This window comes from Bombina bombina, chromosome 2 (genome assembly GCF_027579735.1).
Source record: "Bombina bombina isolate aBomBom1 chromosome 2, aBomBom1.pri, whole genome shotgun sequence".
NCBI lineage: Eukaryota > Metazoa > Chordata > Amphibia > Anura > Bombinatoridae > Bombina > Bombina bombina.
The window spans coordinates 1,062,418,769-1,062,439,173 of record NC_069500.1 but is presented as its reverse complement, the minus strand read 5'-3'; the positions used below and the strand labels follow the sequence as shown (position 1 = coordinate 1,062,439,173).

Sequence of the window (20,405 nt, the reverse complement as noted above, 5' to 3'; positions counted from 1 at the left end):
CTGCTCTAGAATTTTTTATTGTTTAAAAAGATAATCCCTTTAATATCCATTCCCCTGTTTTGCATAAAAAGCACGGTTATATCAATATACTTTTTACCTCTGTGATTACCTTGTATTTAAGTCACTACAGACTGGCCCCTTATTTCAGTACTTTTGACAGACTTGCATTTTTGCCAATCAGTGCGGACTCATAAATAATTCCACAAGAGAATAGCAATGCATAACTGCAAAAAAAACTGTCAAACTGCAGATATAAGAGGTGGCCTTCAAGGGCTTAGAAATTAGCATATGAGCCTACCTAGGTTTAGCTTTCAACAAAGAATACCAAAAGAACAAAGTAAATTTGATTATAAAAGTAAATTGGAAAGTTGTTTAAATTTGCATGCCCTATCTGAATCATGAAAGTTATTTTTTGACTAGACTGTCATTTTAAGTATACTAAGTCAGGTAAATTAGGTCCTGGGGCTCCCTGGTTTAGTCCCCAAGACACCCACCAGACTCACCTACAATTTTTCTTGGTAAGGCTGAATCGTTTCTAAGCCTCGCAGCTGTGAGATACAAAACAAACTTTTAATGGATTTTATAGTGTGTGTGTGTATAATGTTACTATCCCAAGAGGCAGAACTTTTTTTCACATTCTTCAATAAGATTTTTTTAGCATTGTTTTTAAATTAAATTTTAAATAAGGCAGTTACACAAAAGCAGCCGCTCAATTGCACTGTATTGATTAACTGGAGAATAAATAATATATTGCAGCAGTTAAAAATTGCATAGCAAATTAGCTGCAGAGAAAAAAAAGAGTTTTTAAAATGTCTCTTGAATAAATGTATTTCCTTTGCTCTTGCTCTAACATTACATAATTATAAGATAAAAAATGAAGTAATATAAAAAGGTCCATTGCTCACAAAATTTCTTACATCATAGCTTTGCAGACCGGAAAAAGCTAGGGGTGTGGTTAGAAAAAAAATCCCTAGAGCCTATAATCAATCAATGCCCTGCTGCCTTGCAGCACTGCTCTGTATTTGTCTGCTATCTTCAAACAGTTCTTCGCTCTGGGTACCCCTTCCAATGTAGCCAGAGCGAAGCACTGTTTGAAGAGAGCAGTTAAATACAGAGCAGTGCTGCAGGGCATTGATTGATGACAGGCTTTCAGGATTTGTTTTCCAACCACACCCCCTAGCCTTTTCCAGTCTGCAAAACTAATACATTTTATATATTATATATATATTAGGGTTGCACCAATACCATTTTTTTAAGACCGAGTACAAGTACCGATACTTTTTTTCCAAATACTCACCGATACCAATTACCGGTAATTTATTTTTGTCATGACAGTTTACAAAGCACAATACAGACTAATGATTTAAGATCGCTTCTTTATAATTATGTACTGTATCTCAAAAGACATTTTGAAATAATAAAACAGTTATGTGCTTGTTGTCAAAGTTCACAGAACATGTTTATAAATAAAAATATTACTATAACATATATTAATAATAACAATAATAAATAACAGCTGCAGCAGCTTGGGCTGGAAAGCTACAATTTAAAGGGGTGATTACTGGATGCAATTGGGTTGTAGGATGCCTATATAACTCATCAATCTGACATTTGTACTTAACACAAAGTAATATACTTTAATTCTTAAAATAATATTGGGGAAGGAGTATCCCAGTAATCCCCTTTGAGAAAAATGGTGCATTTGCATTATACTGACTCAACAGAAAATATCCTTGCTCCTATCAATTGTATATTGCTGTAATAACACAGCTGTAATAGCACAGCTAGGATATGTGAGAGTATTAAAAATAAACTTTATTTGTACAATTAAAAAATATATATAGTATAGAAAGGCGATATAAACATCACCTAATTATTTAACCCACAACGAATTGATAAATAACTCAACACCAGAGGTACTGCAGGGCTATGTAAAGTGCCACCCCCCTGTATTCCTGGCCGATAGCAGGAATCATCTGCGTCAGGTGCCAGGGGTAACACAAGGTAGCACGAATAAGCAGCACCTAAGGTGAATGTAAATTATTAAAATGAAAGAATTTAAGCCACAAACGCATTTCAGACGCAGCACGGCCTCTCTCAATGTGATTTATAATTAAAATGACAAGCCGAGTATCAGTCGTAGCCTCCTTTTAAACCCAAATGAAAATGTGTTGCACCAATCCCAAGAGCGCACTGGGACTTGTCCCTGTATTGGCCAATCGTGTAAGATTTCTCACATCTACGATTAGTACCTATAAAACTAACATTCTGATTGGGTGAAGTGAGAAGCAAATGCCCTATCAAATCCTTGATATGAGACAGGCCCCTCAAAATACATCCGTGATTATTACAATCAAAAAACTTAAATATTAAACGTAGCAATCACTAATGTTACTCTGCCTTATGACACTGTTGTGATGAATGTTAGATCGTATCTAATTGAATCGCATTACCCATATACAAAGGGTAGATCACTGCTTGTGGACTCCAATATATGCCCATATTTAACTATGTGTCATATGTGATACGTCCATATCCCGACGTGATTGCACTAATATTTTGCTATGTTGAAAAGAAAGTAGTAAGTAGATGAATATCTTTCAACGTATTCTGGATGTAAATATCCGTAGTGGATGCTTGCATGTTACACCTCTAAGGGAAGTAATTCTAGGTAAAAAAAGGGAAGGGAGGCATGTTGTGTTAGAGCAACAATTTATAAATGACATTAACGTATTGAATTGGATCATTTTAAGCTGCGAGTAAGTACATCATAAGAATTGCAATTCACCCATGTACGATTGCTAAATATTTATGATGTGATTATTGTGACACAATGATAAGTACAGCTAAATGCAGCTCGCTCCTGCTCCTGGAGCAGGAGCGAGCTGCATTAAGTGTAATGGCGCGGTCGGGTCGGACTGTTACTAGACAGCTGGCTAGATGCGCTCTGAGGGAAAACCAGACCCGCTCGGTAGAGCACAGAGGGGGGTCTGGAAAACCCTGTTTTTTTTATAAAAGTTCAACGGATATATTAGGTTGTATAAAGCTAGCACTCATATAATGTTATAGAATTCTGCACTATGTGCAGAATTATATAACATTATTTTTTAGGTTTACTGGCACTTTAATGAAAGAAATGGGTCTCCATGGCCAAGCAGCTGAACATTAGCATCGACTGGAGTGGAGTAAAGCATGCCGCCACTGAACTTTGGATCAATGGGAACATGTTCTCTGGAGTGATAATTCACGCTTCATTATCTGCAAGTCTAATGGAATCTGGGTGTGACAGATGCCAGAAGAACACTATCTACCGGAATGCATATCGTAAAATTTGGTGGAGAAGAGATTTTGGTGTGGACTGTTTTTCAAGGTGTGGGCTAGGTCTTTTAGTTGCATTTTAGACAATAGTTTGCTTTTTAACTATGTGACAAGTTCAAAGAAGGCAATTTCCTCTTCCTGCATTACTGGTGCATGAAGACATAGTTTGAAAAGCCATACCTTTTCGTTCCACATTAGTGGTTTACTTCACAAATGCTCTTTTGGCTGAATGGGCACAAATTCCCACAGACACACTCCAAAATCTTGGGAAAGCCCTTGTAGAAGAGTTGTGGATGGGGGCGGAGATCCATATTAATGGCCATGGTTTTGGAATGGGACGATATGTTCAACAAGCTGTTAGGACCACTTCTGTTATTGAACCCTGGTCTCTATAGTAACCCTTTGCTCTGTCAATCTGCCACTTCAGAACCCAAATCTGTTTGCTTTCTTACCTTACCTTGAACCTTCTGCATCTTTATATTCAACTCTCTTCACCTGACTCTGATCATGTGACTGGTCCTAGGCCTATAAGAGGTCACTTTCTGCCATCCTACCTTGCCTGATTATTGTGGCCGTTTGCTCACCCGTAATCTAGCTACTATTTGTGGATTGTTTTCGGGTGCATCAACGTCAGCTCGTTTGACTTCTCTCAGCACTTCTCCAATCCCTGACTACTGCTTGTTTTTGGAAAACTCAACTTTCTGCTTTTCCTATACCAGCTACTGGATTCCTTCCTGCTGAGTATAAGTATCATTACACAAGCATAGGTGTGATGGTCAGGTTCCGCATACTTTTGCCCATATGGTGTATTTACTTAAAATGTTGTACAGATTGTTGTGTGTTACCAACACTCCACATTTTCCCTTTTTGGTGACTGGTATGTCAAATAAATGAAACAAAATCAATAAAAGGATGTGGATTACAAAACTATTAGTGGACTGCTGTAAGCAGACTTAGAAATTTGCTTTTAAAATTCCACTACTCTCTATTTGAGGAAACTGCATTCAACAGGTTACAGTCTAGAGTATAAAATTGTAATAAATATAATCTTATCTTGTACATTTAGGTCTTGTACAAATTGTAGTGTCTTACCTTACACTAGAAAGAAACAAATTAGAAGGTTGTATTGTTTCATATAAAAGCACTGACAAATCAAACTAGCAGTTAAAGGATACAAACATGGCTCTTGAGATCATTTCTGAGTCCTCTTCGCACAAGTTCATACGCATCCTCTTTTTTCCCAAGACAGTTTAAGGTCAATCCTTTCATTGCTAGAGTTTCTAAAGATGGAAAACATATAATAGGGAAAATGAATTGGATTTCTAAAGTTTTCGTTTTTTACATTAATAACTTTTCAGATTATTTTTCCAGTTATATGAGAAAATGACTAATTTGGTCACATACTATTAGAAATTGATTGATAATTATGAAATTATTGGGAGACGATATATCTCCAGTTTAATAGGTTAATCATTTACATCAACGTTTCAGCTGGAAGGAGAAAGTATCATTACCTCAATAATAACAATTTAAATATTTTTATTTAACTAAAGAAAAATAATGAGAGAGAAAGAGAGAGAAAGAGAGAGAAAGAGAGAGAAAGAGAGAGAAAGAGAGAGAAAGAGAGAGAAAGAGAGAGAAAGAGAGAGAGAGAGAGAGATTGATTAAATATAACACAACACGGCCCGGGCTTTAGGACTAGTAACATTATAAAAGGTTTCCCTTCCATTTTACTGCTTGCCCCTCTCTCCTCACATTTAGGTCCTTGTGCAAATCTATCCCACTCAAAACTATTTTCTATTAATTGAGCTTCTTGAAACTTAGTAGGGGTTTATGTCTGTGCACATAGATTTGCAGGTGAACAATGGAATTAAAGGAATAGTAAAGACAAAATAAAACACTTTCATGATTTAAATCATTGTTTCTATACCGCGTTCCTCAAGTACCCCCAACAGGCCATGTTTTCATTATAGCTGAACCAGTACACAGGTGAAATAATTAGCTTATGGGTGAGAGCAGGTTAGTAACCATGGTTACAGATGAGCTGATTATTTCACCTGTGCACTGATTCAGCTATAATGAAAACCTGGCCTGTTGGGAATACTTGTGGACCGCGGTTTTCAAATACACTGTTTTATATAGAACATGCAACTTCTATTATTGGGGTTTTTTTTGTATCCTTTAGCAACAATGCACTACTGGGAGTTAGCTGCACATATATAAGCCTCTTGTCATTGGCTCACCCGTGTTCAGCTAGCTCCCAGTAGAGCATTTCCACCCAGCTCCTTCAAAAGGATACAACTAGAGTGACACAAATTTGAAAACAGAAGTAAAAGAGAAAATTGTTTAAAAACATAATTTATGCTTACCAGATACATTCCTTTCCTTTGGGATAGGGAGAGTCCACTGCTTCATTCCTTACTGTTGGGAAATACAACACCTGGCCACCAGGAGGAGGCAAAGACAACCCAGCCAAAGGCTTAAATATCCCTCCCACTTCCCCTATCCCACAGCCATTCTGCCGAGGGAACAAGGAAAAGTAGGAGAAACAGGGTATAAAAGGTGCCAGAAAAAATATATAAAAAGGGAGCCACCCATCAAAAAATAAATTACGGGCGGGGTCATGGAAGGAAAGGAATTTATCTGGTAAGCATAAATGTTGTTTTCCTTCCATAAGGTAGGGAGAGTACATTACTTCATTCCTTACTGTTGGGAAAACTATACCCAAGCTCCAGAGGACACTGAATGAAAAACGGGAGGGAACAAAAAAAAAAAGAGGCGAACCCTATTCTGAAGGCACCACAGCCTACAAAACCTTTCTCCTGAAAGCTGCTTCAGCCAAAGCAATCACATCAAGCTTTAGAAAAATTAGAAAAAAAAAAGTGTGTAAGGAAGACCAGGTAGCCGTCTTACAAATCTAATAGATAGAGGCTTCAGTCTTAAAAGACCACGAGGAAGCTACTGCTCTAGTGGAATGAGCCATTGTCCTCTCAGGAGGCTGTTGCCCCGCTGTCTCATAAGCTAAGTAGGGGACACTCCTCAACCAGAAAGATTGGGAGGTCTTAGTAGCCTTCTACCCCTTACACTTCCCCGTATAGACGACAAACAAAGAGGAAGATTGTCTGAATTCCTTAGTAGCCTGAAGATAGAACTCCAAGGCACGAACCACATCTAGATTGTGAAGCAAGCGTTCCTTCGCTGAAGGAGGATTAGGACACAAGGAAAAAAACAACAATTTCTTGATTAATGTTACGGTCCAACACCACCTTAGGGAGGAACCCTAGTTTAGTGCGTAAAACCGCATTATCATCATGGAAAACAACATAAGGGGAGTCACATTGTAAAGCAGAAATCTCAGAAACACCGAGCGCAGAGGCAATAGTCAGCAAAAAAAGAACCTTCCAAGATAATTTAATGTCAACATTATGCATAGGCTCAAACGGAGCCTGCTGCAAAACACTAAGAACAAGATTGAGGCTCCAAGACGGAGCCCCAGATCTAAACACAGGTCTGATCCTAGTCAGAGCCTTAACAAAGGACTGCACATCCGGAAGCTCAGCCAATCTCTTGTGCAGTAACACAGACAGGGCCGATATCTGTCCCTTCAGGGAACTAGCAGATAGACCCTTCTCCAGTGACGAAAGGCAAAGAATGACTGGGGGATAGGGGAAGTGGGAGGGATATTTAAGCCTTTGACTGGGGTGTATTTGCCTCCTCCTGGTGGCCAGGTGTTGTATTTCCCAACAGTAAGGAATGAAGTTGTGGACTCTCCCTGCCTTATGGAAGGAAATCTTCTGCTCTACCTGAATCATGAAATAAAAAATGAGTTTATGCCCCTTTAAAGTCTATTTCTGAACTCTACGTTTCTACATAAAAGGATTATTTCTGTACGTTTCTACACGAAGATACTTCATGTAGAAAGCTCTTTAATTTGTTTCAACCGATCGCCGTTATTAGCTGCTACAGCAGCACACGGCTAAAAAAAAAAATTTGCTAAGAGGTGACATTTCCACCTCTTAGCAAAAAAATTTTTATACTTGGGCTGCTGTAGCAGCTAATAACTGCGATCGATTGAAACAAATAAAGAAGCTTTCAACATGAAGTATTTTATACTTCATGAATGAAAGTGCCCTTTGTTTTAATAGTCAATCCTAGCGTGTGTATAACGCTAGGATTGACTTTCACTTTAATAATAACAATAAAAGCTTTATTTAGATAAAAAAAATGACATTTAATTTTGAATGCTTGTCCCTCCCTCCTCACACTTAGGTCCTTGTGCAGATCTATTCCACTCCAAGCATCTTCTATTCATTGAGCTTCTTGAAACTTAGTTGATTCTGTGTACATAGATTTGCAGTGGAGCAGTGGCATTAAAAAGGGATAGTAAAGTCAAAATTCAACTTTATTAATTCAGATAGAACATGCTATGTTAAACAGCTTTTTAATTTACTCCTCCTATCTAATTTGCTTCGTTCTCTTGATATTCATCGTTGAAAATCATACATAGAGAGGATCAAAAGCAATGCACTACTGTGAGCTAACTGCTTCTCATTGGCTCACCCAATATGTTCACCTAGCTCTTAGTAGAGCATTGCTCTCCTTCAACAAAGGATACTAAGAGAATGGAGCAAATTTGATAAAAACATAATTTATGTAAGAACTTACCTGATAAATTCATTTCTTTCATATTGGCAAGAGTCCATGAGCTAGTGACATATGAGATATACAATCCTACCAGGAGGGGCAAAGTTTCCCAAACCTCAAAATGCCTATAAATACACCCCTCACCACACCCACAATTCAGTTTAACGAATAGCCAAGCAGTGGGGTGATAAAGAAAGGAGTAGAAAGCATCAACAAAGGAAATTTGGAAATAATTGTGCTTTATACAAAAATCATAACCACCATAAAAAAGGGTGGGCCTCATGGACTCTTGCCAACATGAAAGAAATGAATTTATCAGGTAAGTTCTTACATAAATTATGTTTTCTTTCATGTAATTAGCAAGAGTCCATGAGCTAGTGACATATGGGATATCAATACCCAAGATGTGGAGTCTTCCACTCAAGAGTCACTAGAGGGAGTGAACAAAAACAGCCATATTTCGCTGAGAAAATAATCCACAACCCAAAAATAAGTTTATTTTCACTTTTGAAAGAAAAAAAATTAAATCAAAAGCAGAAGAATCAAACTGAAACAGCTGCCTGAAGAACTTTTCTACCAAAAACTGCTTCCGAAGAAGCAAATACATCAAAATGGTAGAATTTAGTAAATGTATGCAAAGAGAACCAAATGGCTGCTTTGCAAATCTGATCGACTGAAGCTTCATTCTTAAAAGCCCATGAAGTAGAGACTGATCTAGTAGAATGAGCTGTAATTCTCTGAGGCGGGGTTTGACCCGACTCCAAATAAGCTTGATGAATCAAAAGTTTCAACCAAGAAGCCAAGGAGACAGCAGAATCTTTCTGACCTTTCCTAGAACCAGAAAATAAAACAAATAGACTATAAGTCTTCCTGAAATTTTTAGTAGCTTCCACATAATATTTCAAAGCTCTTACCACATCCAAAGAATTCTTAGGATTAGGACATAAAGAAGGGACAACAATTTCTCTACTAATGTTGTTAGAATTCACAACCTTAGGTAAAAATTGAAAAGAAGTCCGCAAAACTGCCTTATCCTGATGAAAAATCAGAAAAGGAGACTCACAAGAAAGAGCAGATAGCTCAGAAACTCTTCTAGCAGAAGAGATAGCCAAAAGGAACAACACTTTCCAGGAAAGTAGTTTAATGTCCAAAGAATGCATAGGTTCAAATGGAGGAGCCTGTAAAGCCCTCAGAACCAAATTAAGACTCCAAGGAGGAGAAATTGACTTAATGACAGGATTAATACGAACTAAAGCCTGTACAAAACAGTGTATATCAGGAAGTATAGCAATTTTTCTGTGAAATAAAACAGAAAGAGCGGAGATTTGTCCTTTCAAGGAACTTGCAGACAAACCCTTATCCAGACCATCCTAAAGAAACTGCAAAATTCTAGGAATTCTAAAAGAATGCCAGGAGAATTTATGAGAAGAACACCATGAAATGTAAGCCTTCCAAACTCCATAATAAATCTTCCTAGAGACAGATTTACGAGCTTGTAACATAGTATTAATCACTGAATCAGAGAAACCTCTACGACTTAGAACTAAGCGTTCAATTTCCATACCTTCAAATTTAATGATTTGAGATCCTGATGGAAAAACGGACCTTGAGATAGTAGGTCCGGCCGTAACGGAAGTGGCCAAGGCGGGCAACTGGACATCCGAACAAGATCCGCTTACCAAAACCTGTGTGGCCATGCTGGAGCCACTAGCAACACAAAAGACTGTTCCATGATGATTTTGGAAATCACTCTTGGAAGAAGAACTAGAGGCGGGAAGATGTAAGCAGGTTGATAACACCAAGGAAGTGTCAGCGCATCCACTGCTTCCGCCTGAACATCCCTGGACCTGGACAGCTATCTGGGAAGTTTCTTGTTTAGATGAGAGGCCATGAGATCTATCTCTAGAAGCCCCCACATCTAAACAATCTGAGAAAACACATCTGGATGGAGAGACCACTCCCCTGGATGTAAAGTCTGGCGGCTGAGATAATCCGCCTCCCAATTGTCTACACCTGGGATATGTACAGCAGAGATTAGACAGGAGCTGGATTCCGCCCAAGCAAGTATCCGAGATACTTCTTTCATAGCTTGGGGACTGTGAGTCCCACCCTGATGATTGACATAAGCCACAGTTGTGATATTGTCTGTCTGAAAACAAATGAACGATTCTCTCTTTAGTAGAGGCCAGAACTGAAGAGCCCTGAGAATTGCACGGAGTATTAAAATATTTATTGGTAATCTCGCCTCTTGAGATTTCCAAACCCCTTGTGCTGTCAGAGACCCCCAAACGGCTCCCCAACCTGAAAGACTCGCATCTGTTGTGATCACAGTCCAGGTTGGGCGAACAAAAGAAGCCCCTTGAACCAAACGATGGTGATCTATCCACCATGTCAGAGAGTGTCGTACATTGGGATTCAAGGATATTAATTGTGATATCTTTGTATAATCCCTGCACCATTGATTCAGCATACAAAGCTGTAGAGGTCTCATGTGAAAACGAGCAAAGGGGATTGCGTCCGATGCTGCAGTCATGAGACCTAAAACTTCCATGCACATAGCCACTGAAGGGAATGACTGAGACTGAAGGCGCCGGCAGGCTGCAACCAATTTTAAACGTCTCTTGTCTGTTAGAGACAGAGTCATGGACACTGAATCTATCTGGAAACCTAAAAAGGTGACCCTTGTCTGAGGAATCAAGAAACTTTTTGGTAAATTGATCCTCCAACCATGTTTCCGAAGAAACAACACTAGTTGATTCGTGTGAGATTCTGCAGTATGTAAAGACTGAGCTAGTACCAAGATATCGTCCAAATAAGGAAACACCGCAATACCCTGTTCTCTGATTACAGATAGTAGGGCACCCAGAACCTTTGAAAAGATTCTTGGAGCTGTTGCTAGGCCAAATGGAAGAGCAACAAATTGGTAATGCTTGTCTAGAAAAGAGAATCTCAGAAACTAATAGTGTTCTGGATGAATCGGAATATGAAGGTATGCATCCTGCAAGTCTATTGTGGACATATAATGTCCTTGCTGAACAAAAGGCAGAATAGTCCTTATAGTCACCATCTTGAAAGTTGGTACTCTTACATAACGATTCAAAATTTTCAGATCCAGAACTGGTCTGAACAAATTTTCTTTCTTTGGTACAATGAATAGGTTTGAATAAAACCCCAAACCTTGTTCCTGAAGAGGAACTGGCATGATTACCCCTGAAGACTCCAGGTCTGAAACACACTTCAGAAAAGCCTGAGCTTTTACTGGATTTACAGGAATGTGTGAGAGAAAAAATCTTCTCACAGGAGGTCTTACTTTGAATCCTATTCGATACCCTTGAGAGACAATGCTCTGAATCCAATGATTTTGGACAGATTTTATCCAAAAATCCTTGAAAAACCTTAATCTGCCCCCTACCAGCTGAGCTGGAATGAGGGCCGCACCTTCATGCGGACTTAGGGGCAGACTTTGGTTTCCTAAATGGCTTGGATTTATTCCAATTTGAGGAAGGCTTCCAACTGGAAGCAGATTCCTTGGGAGGAGGATTGAGTTTTTGTTCCTTATTCTGACGAAAGGAACGAAAACGGTTAGAAGCCTTAGATTTACCCTTAGGTTTTTTATCCTGAGGCAAAAAAAATCCTTTTCCTCCAGTGATAGTTGAAATAATAGAATCCAACTGACAACCAAATAAATTATTACCTTGGAAAGAAAGAGATAGTAATCTAGATTTAGATGTCATATCAGCATTCCAAGATTTAAGCCACAAAGCTCTTCTAGCTAATACAGCTAAAGACATGGATCTAACATCAATTTTGATAATATCAAAAATGGCATCACAAATAAAATGATTAGCATGTTGCAGTAAGCGAACAATGCTAGATATGTCAGAATCCAATTCATGTTGCGCTAAATTTTCCAACCAGAAAGTTGATGCAGCCGCAACATCACCCAAAGAAATAGCAGGTCTGAGAAGATGACTTGAATATAAATAGGCCTTCCTTAGATAAGATTCAAGCTTCCTATCTAAAGGATCCTTAAAGGAAGTGCTATCTTCCATAGGAATAGTGGTACGCTTAGCAAGAGTAGAAATAGCCCCATCAACTTTGGGGATCTTTTCCCAAAACTCTATAGATTTTGCTGGTAAAGGATACAATCTCTTAAACCTTGAAGAAGGAACAAAGTAAGTACCTGGCTTATTCTATTCCCTAGAAATCATATCAGAAATAGCCTCAGGAATGGGAAAAACACCTGGGGAAACCACAGGAGGTTTAAAAACAGCATTTAAACGTTTATTAGACTGAATGTCAATAGGACTGGTTACCTCAATATCCAAAGTAATTAACACTTCTTTTAATAAAGAACGCATATACTCTATTTTAAATAAATAAGTAGATTTGTCAGTGTCAATATCTGAGGAAGGATCTTCTGTTTCAGATAGATCCTAAGCAGAAGAGGATGAATTATTATGTTGTTGGTCATTTGAAATTTCATCAGCTAAATGAGAAGTTTTAAAAGACCTTTTACGTTTATTAGAAGGTGGAAATGCAGACAAAGCCTTCATAATAGATTCAGAAAAAAATTCTTTGAAATTTACAGGTATATCGTGCACATTAGAAGTTGAAGGAACTGCAACTGGCAATGTACTATTAATGATAGAAACACTATCTGCATGTAAAAGTTTATCATGACAACTATTACAAATGACATTCGGTGAAATCATTTCTACAATTTTGCAACAAATGCACTTAGCTTTGGTAGAACCGATGTCAGGCAGCAATGTTCCAGCAGAAACATGATCGGATTGGGACATCTTGCTCAATGTAAAAGAAAAAACAACATATAAAGCAAAATTATCTATTTCCTTAAATGACAGTTTCAGGAATGGGAAAAAATGCAAAAGCATAGGCCTCTTGATAGAGAAGAAAGCAGGAGGCAAACATGAATGGGGTATTGAAATAATGAAAAAAATTGGCGCGAAGTATGACGCACAACGTAACGTAAACTTTTTTGGCGCCAAAAATGACCGGAAATGACACACTTGCGTCACTAATGACGCCGCCGTGTGAAAAGGTTTCGACGTCACGTATGACGCCGGAAATGACGAAGTTGCGTCAAAAACGTAATTTCCCACGCCAAAAAAGTTCGCGCCAAAAATGACGCAATAAAGTCTAACATTTGACGCACCCGCGGGCCTAATACCCGCAAATGCAAAGTAGTCAAAATTTGAAAAAGACTAAACCCCAGGTAAGAAACAAATTTCTTAAAGTGTTTATATTCCCAAATATGAAACTGACAGTCTGCAGAAGGAAATACATGAACCTGACTCATGGCAAATATAAGTACAATACATATATTTAGAACTTTATATAATTGCATAAAGTGCCAAACCATAGCTGAGAGTGTCTTAAATAATAAAAACATACTTACCAAAAGACACCCATCCACATATAGCAGATAGCCAAACCAGTACTAAAACAGTTCTTTAGTAGAGGTAATGGTAAATTTGAGAGTATATCGTCGATCTGAAAAGGGAGGTAGGAGATGAATCTCTACGACCGATAACAGAGAACCCATGAAAAAGACCCCCGTTAGGGAAATCATCGTATTCAATAGGTGATACTCCCTTCACGTCCCTCTGACATTCGCTGTACTCTGAGAGGAATCGGGCTTCAACAATGCTGAGAAGCGCATATCAACGTAGAAATCTTAGCACAAACTTACTTCACCACCTCCATAGGACGCAAAGTTTGTAAAAACTGAATTGTGGGTGTGGTGAGGGGTGTATTTATAGGCATTTTGAGGTTTGGGAAACTTTGCCCCTCCTGGTAGGATTGTATATCCCATATGTCACTAGCTCATGGACTCTTGCCAATTACATGAAAGAAATAAGTAAATCTTAAAATTCTATGCTCTATCTGAATCATGAAAGAAAAATGTTGGGTTTAAAGTCTATTTCTCAACTCTGTATGTTTATTTTATAACATTTTTGCTGTGAAGAAGAGGCATGTTATTTCCGCAGACACAAATTCACAGTTTCGAGAACTATAAAACCAAAAATTTGTGATAATATTTTCTAGACAGAAAACAGTGCCCAATATAACCTTAGAAAAACCTCTGAGAGAAAATGACATTGTGAATAGATTAATGGAATTAATTTACCAAAACAAATGTAAACATTACAGCAATGAATATACAGCCTCATGTTACATAATTAAAAACTAATCATTATTTTAGGATAAATAACCTTTGGATTATAACGTATCTTAAATAGAAATTATCTTAAGATAACGTTTTCCTCAAAATGATTTTATTAAAATAAAAAAATAAAAATCTAATTTAAAGGGACAGTCTATCTACACCTTGGTCATTTTAAAGTCTTACCTTAAGCTAATATCCTCCTGCACCCTTTCTATATCATGTAGCAGGAACAGTAAAATAGTTAATTCAAAATGAATATTGTTTCTGGCCACTTTGAAATGGCTGCCAAGCTCAGCCCACTGATGACATCATGATCTCGGCTGCATATGGCATCCAATCACAAAAAGCTCACTAGTTGGATTCAACAGCCTACCAATGCTTTTCAGCAGAATGCATAGATGCAGAACAGATTGAGATGTCATAAGTGGGCAGCCATTTCAAAGTGGCCATAAACAATAGTCATTTTAATTATAACTTTTTACTGTTCCTGCTGCATGATATAGAAAGGGGTGCAGGAGGCTATTTGCAGCTTCATCTAAAGGTAAGACTTCAAGATGACTAAAGGTGTAGACTGTCCCTTTAAATAAAAAAGACCCTGATTATAAGCCTTTTTCATAGTTTAATATTGTGATCAGGAGTACTTTTACTTGTGGTTTGACCAATTACATGATGACTATTTGTCATTGGGAAGCACAAGCATATGTTATCTTTCTTACACCAGTAAATTGAAAGCAAAGGGAAAATAAATATTAGAAATGTTAGCTGGCTGGACAAACTAGCTTTTAAAACCATCTGTGCCTAATAAAACAATGGTTTTATATACATAGTAACAAAAACACACCCCAAGTGACAATGAATTAAACTCCTGAAAAGGTGAGGAGCTAGATGAGGTATGTTCAAATGTAAGACTAAAAATGCTGTTTTAATGAACTCACCCCCATGTTCAGCAAACTTGGGATTGGAAAGAATCTGTTTGCAAAATTTCAACCCATTTCGATATTGCTTGTGCTCATAACATCTCTGCAAACAGAAACACACTGGTTAGTTTTTGTACATTGCAATCATATTTAACAGAAGCATAGTATTGAGGTTATTCCCCATCTCCCTCTAGTCATGGGTGCTACCTTGATAAAATCTACCTTTCGTTGCCTTCCAGTACTGATGTGTTTGCACATGTGCAGTAACTCTCCTTCGGATACCTGCAGTGAAACCCAGGTTCCAAAATAGAGGGAGGTGCATGAAATGTATTTTGTGCTTAGCGCCCCTTTAAACCCAACAAAGCTCAAAGTGACTAACCATATTTGTTTGTTTCCAGAGCTGGTCAGAAGATTTTATTTTTCATCTTTCATAGATGAGTTACAGAGTTTACAAAACCATTAGTGCAGAATTTATCAAATCGAGTTCAGAACACACTGGGGTGACAGCACTAGCAGCTGAAACCATCAAGCAGAATTAGGCCTAAGAATAAGAACTATACAAAAACGACTCAAATGTTTGCCTATAGATGCTAAAAATAGTAGTGTAAAGCAATATTGCATACAGATAATTTTGGGGACAGGGAGCATAACAAACCTGTTATATCTATAGATTATATTCAGCATGCAGTACTTTTATCTTGCATTGCACCAAAAAAAAATTATAAGTGTCATATTTCCCTAATATTTACAGCCAATCAAATGTCATTCCACCTGCTCCATCGATGCCTATCAGAGTGTGCTTTTAAAGCTCTGCTATTCAGTATATGGGTAACATGACATGGCTCACGTAGCACTACCGTATATGCCTTGAGTCGTCTCACAGTATCCATTTTTTTGTGTTTACTGTCCACTGACATTGAAACGCAACTATTTTGAAAATATTACTGTAATCTAAAAATACCAAGTGCAATATTCAAAACAGAAATGCAAACACCTAAAGCTTTAGATTATTCATGAATATTGTATTAAAGGGACAGTCAAGTTCAAAATAAACTTTCATGATTCAGATAGGGCATGTAATTTTAAACAACTTTCCAATTTACTTTTATCACCAATTTTGCTTTGTTCTCTTGCTATTATTAGTTCAAAGCTAAACCTTGGAGGCTCATATGATAATTTCTTAGACCTTGAAGACCACCTCTAATCTGAATGAATTTTGACCACTAGAGGGCGTTCGTTCACGTGTGTCATATAGATAACATTGAGCTCATGCACATGAAGTTCTCTGGAGTTAGCACTGATTGGCTAAAATGCAAGTCTGTCAAAAGAACAGAAATAAGGGGGCAGTCTGCAGAGGCTTAGATATAAGGTAATCAAAGGTAAAACTTGTATTATAACTGTGTTGGTTATGCAGAACTGGGGAATGTGCACTAAAGGGATTATCTATCTTTTTAAACAAAAAATATTATGGTGTTGACTGTCCCTTATATCAGCACGAGTGTACATTGTCAGTTGCATCAGGATGTATATAAACATATCTTACGGGCCTTGACAAATTTGTTAAATTGCTACGAGTCAAAAACTGGCATCCAAGGTAAGTCACTGTTCCATGTTCATTAGTGGCAATCGAATTACAATACAATATTAAAAAAGTAGTATTATAAATAATTACAGGTAGCCCTCAGTTTACGCCAGGGTTAGGTTCCAGTAGGAATGGTTGTAAATCGAAACCGTTGTAAATTGAAACCCAGTTTATAATGTAAGTCAATGGGAAGTGAGGGAGTTAGGTTCCAGGCCCCTCTCAAAATTGTCATAAGTAACACAAAATACATTATTTTTAAAGCTTTGAAATGAAGACTTTAAATGCTAAACAGCATTATAAACCTAATAATATAGATTGTATCATCATCAAACTAAGTTTAATGAACAAAAACATTTTTTTACTTGCATTTTTCTGCAATCAGTTCTCTGCATTTTTAGCATGTTAGATAATATTGGGTCTGCACCTATTCTATGCATTTCAATCTGCAGTGATTAATAGGCAGTTAGGCACCCTCACCTCAAGCAGCTGGACAGGAAGATAATAGGGAAGTGGCTGCTAGATCTTGTTCCTTTGAAAGCTGCTCGATAGCTAATGTCTGTTCTGTGTACACAGATCAATTTCAGTCTGTTAAGTTGCATAACTTTGCTGCAACACAAGCGGACAGCTCCACCTACTGGCTATTTTAATTAGTGCACTGCTTTCCAAAGCTTTTCAATAGCAGTCACATGACTGAAAAAAAAAGGTTGTTATTCTGAAACGGGGCAAATTGAACCGGCGTAAACCGAGGGCCACCTGTATAAGTAATTTCCTAAACGGTAAGTAAATACCTTGTACTTTCAACACACTTGTGTAGTGCTCCTATAGAATAACATATCAACATTTTTAAAACAAATTACTGCAATTATTTTTTAATAGCCAAACTCGACCCACTATTTGCCTTATTTGGAGGAGCCAATCCCGGATTTATTCTGCAAACAACAAGCTTTGCCACGGTCAAAGTTAGTATAAAATGCATTGTTTTGCAGTTATCTGATAAAGTTCATTAGGCTTATATGTAGCAGAGTAAGCTTTGAGAAGTCAGTGGGGTAAATTTCAATTTCTGAGAATTAGAAATTGCTCAATTTTCAGAGCTAAATTACATGACATGAGAGCAAAATAAATATCAAAAATATAATGCAAAGTTGTTTCGTTACGTATAACTAAAGATTTGATATAAAAATCTTAAAGGGACACTGAACCCAATTTTTTTCTTTTGTAATTCAGAAAGAGCATGCAATTTTAAGCAACTTTCTAATTTGCTCCTATTATCAGTTTTTCTTAATTCTCTTGCTATCTTTATTTAAAAAAGAAGGCATCTAAGCTTTTTTTGGTTTCAGTACTCTGGACAGCACTTTATTGGTGGATGAATTTATCCACCAATCAGCAAGGACAACCCAGGTTGTTCACCAAAAATGGGCCGGCATCTAAACTTACATTCATGCATTTCAAATAAAGATACCAAGAGAATGAAGAAAATTTGATAATAGGAGAAAATTAGAAAGTTGCTTAAAATGTCATATATCTGAATCACGAAAGAAAAAATTTGGGTACAGTGTCCCTTTAATGTTTCTACTGTCCCTTTAAGCTTTTTGTTGTTCCACAGACCCTAGAGAAGAAAAATATATGTCAAACCAAAAGTAAACCTGGGCTGACTGATTCAATATTACATTAAAAATGATTAAGTGCATAACACATCTTATAGCATTAAAAGGTTTATAATCCCCACAATTTGACATTGGGTAAAACTCAATTTTCTAATTATCAAGTCTGTATCCCCTAGCTTAAAAAAAAAAATACAGTCATCTGTATCTAAAGAACAATGCCTATAATTTAGGAATAGCCACCTATAGACCAACTTCTGCTGTTTGTAATATCAAGCGGGTCTCAAGTGAAACAGATGGCCACTTTTGGGACTAGGATATATATTTCTATATAACTATACTTGTGCCCAAATAAAAAAACAGAATTTATGTTTACCTGATAAATTACTTTCTCCAACGGTGTGTCCGGTCCACGGCGTCATCCTTACTTGTGGGATATTCTCTTCCCCAACAGGAAATGGCAAAGAGCCCAGCAAAGCTGGTCACATGATCCCTCCTAGGCTCCGCCTTCCCCAGTCATTCGACCGACGTAAAGGAGGAATATTTGCATAGGAGAAATCATATGATACCGTGGTGACTGTAGTTAAAGAAAATAAATTATCAGACCTGATTAAAAAACCAGGGCGGGCCGTGGACCGGACACACCATTGGAGAAAGTAATTTATCAGGTAAACATAAATTCTGTTTTCTCCAACATAGGTGTGTCCGGTCCACGGCGTCATTCTTACTTGTGGGAACCAATACCAAAGCTTTAGGACACGGATGAAGGGAGGGAGCAAATCAGGTCACCTAGATGGAAGGCACCACGGCTTGCAAAACCTTTCTCCCAAAAATAGCCTCAGAAGAAGCAAAAGTATCAAATTTGTAAAATTTAGTAAAAGTGTGCAGTGAAGACCAAGTCGCTGCCTTACATATCTGATCAACAGAAGCCTCGTTCTTGAAGGCCCATGTGGAAGCCACGGCCCTAGTGGAATGAGCTGTGATTCTTTCAGGAGGCTGCCGTCCGGCAGTCTCGTAAGTCAATCTGATGATGCTTTTAAGCCAAAAAAAAAAAAAAAAACTCTAAGCCATCTCCGTGGAGATGTTGCCTGTACAACGGCAAAGAGAATGACTGGGGAAGGCGGAGCCTAGGAGGGATCATGTGACCAGCTTTGCTGGGCTCTTTGCCATTTCCTGTTGGGGAAGAGAATATCCCACAAGTAAGGATGACGCCGTGGACCGGACACACCTATGTTGGAGAAAAGGACATCATCATAAAATAAACATGTTAGGACAGCATGGAACATCCAAATAGCGTGAAGGGGTTAAACTAACTATGCCCCATTGTCTCGGCTGCTGACAACAGATAATCCAATATTTTAAGCTATATTTTCCATTAATATAATGCCATTAGTAATAGCTATGTCTAGTCCACTGGTTTTCAACCTTTCCTCGGGCCTCCCTAACAGGCCATATTTTCAGGATTACCTTGGGTTAGAGCAGGTAAAATAACCATGAATGTCTTATTTTGACTTTACTGTTCCTTTAAAGTACTACTGCCTCCGTATAGAAAAATCAATGAATTAAATTAATATTAGTTGTGAATAAAACAAGTGATTTAGCCCTCTTAAAGGGATGGGAAAGTCAAAATTAAACTTGCATGATTTGGGTAGTGCATGTAATTTTAAGATTCTATTAAATGTACTTCAATTTTCAAATGTGCTTTGTTCTCTTGGTATTCCATGCTGAAAAAGAATACACACATACCCTACACTAGGGGGAGCTAGCTGCTGATTGGTGCCTGCACACATTTGTCTCTTGTGATTGGATAACAACATGTGTTCAGCTAGCTGCCAGTAGTAGTAGTACAAGGCTGTTTCTTCAGCAAAGGATAACAAGTAAATTGGAAAGTTGTTTAAAATGTTATGTTCTATCCGAATCATGAAATAAACTTGTGGGTTTTCCTGTCCCTTAAATTGCCTAGTTTGTTGTGGAAAACCAGAGGTTGAGTCACAGGCATAAGTGTCCTAGGCAAAGGGGTTAAATTATTACCACAAGGGTACAGAAATAGTTTAGTGTTATGACAGAAACAGCCTCTGAATGTGCAATAAAACAAGTAATTTAGATGAAGCAACGGCAGCACTGATTTAACCCACTTCACTGCTCACAAA

At 37.8% G+C, this 20,405-nt stretch overlaps 1 protein-coding gene across 1 annotated transcript in view; it reads right to left on the bottom strand.

The window, feature by feature from the left end:
- The window catches only part of NAA15 (N-alpha-acetyltransferase 15, NatA auxiliary subunit), a 430,544-nt gene that overhangs the window by 391,599 nt on the left and 18,540 nt on the right, over window positions 1–20,405 (bottom strand). The window contains exons 2-3 of the mRNA XM_053703678.1: window positions 15,091–15,175; window positions 4,494–4,598 (exon numbers count right to left, since the gene is read on the bottom strand). Of these exons, the coding sequence (XP_053559653.1) occupies window positions 4,494–4,598; window positions 15,091–15,175 (190 nt within the window). The remainder of the gene's footprint in view (window positions 1–4,493; window positions 4,599–15,090; window positions 15,176–20,405) is intronic.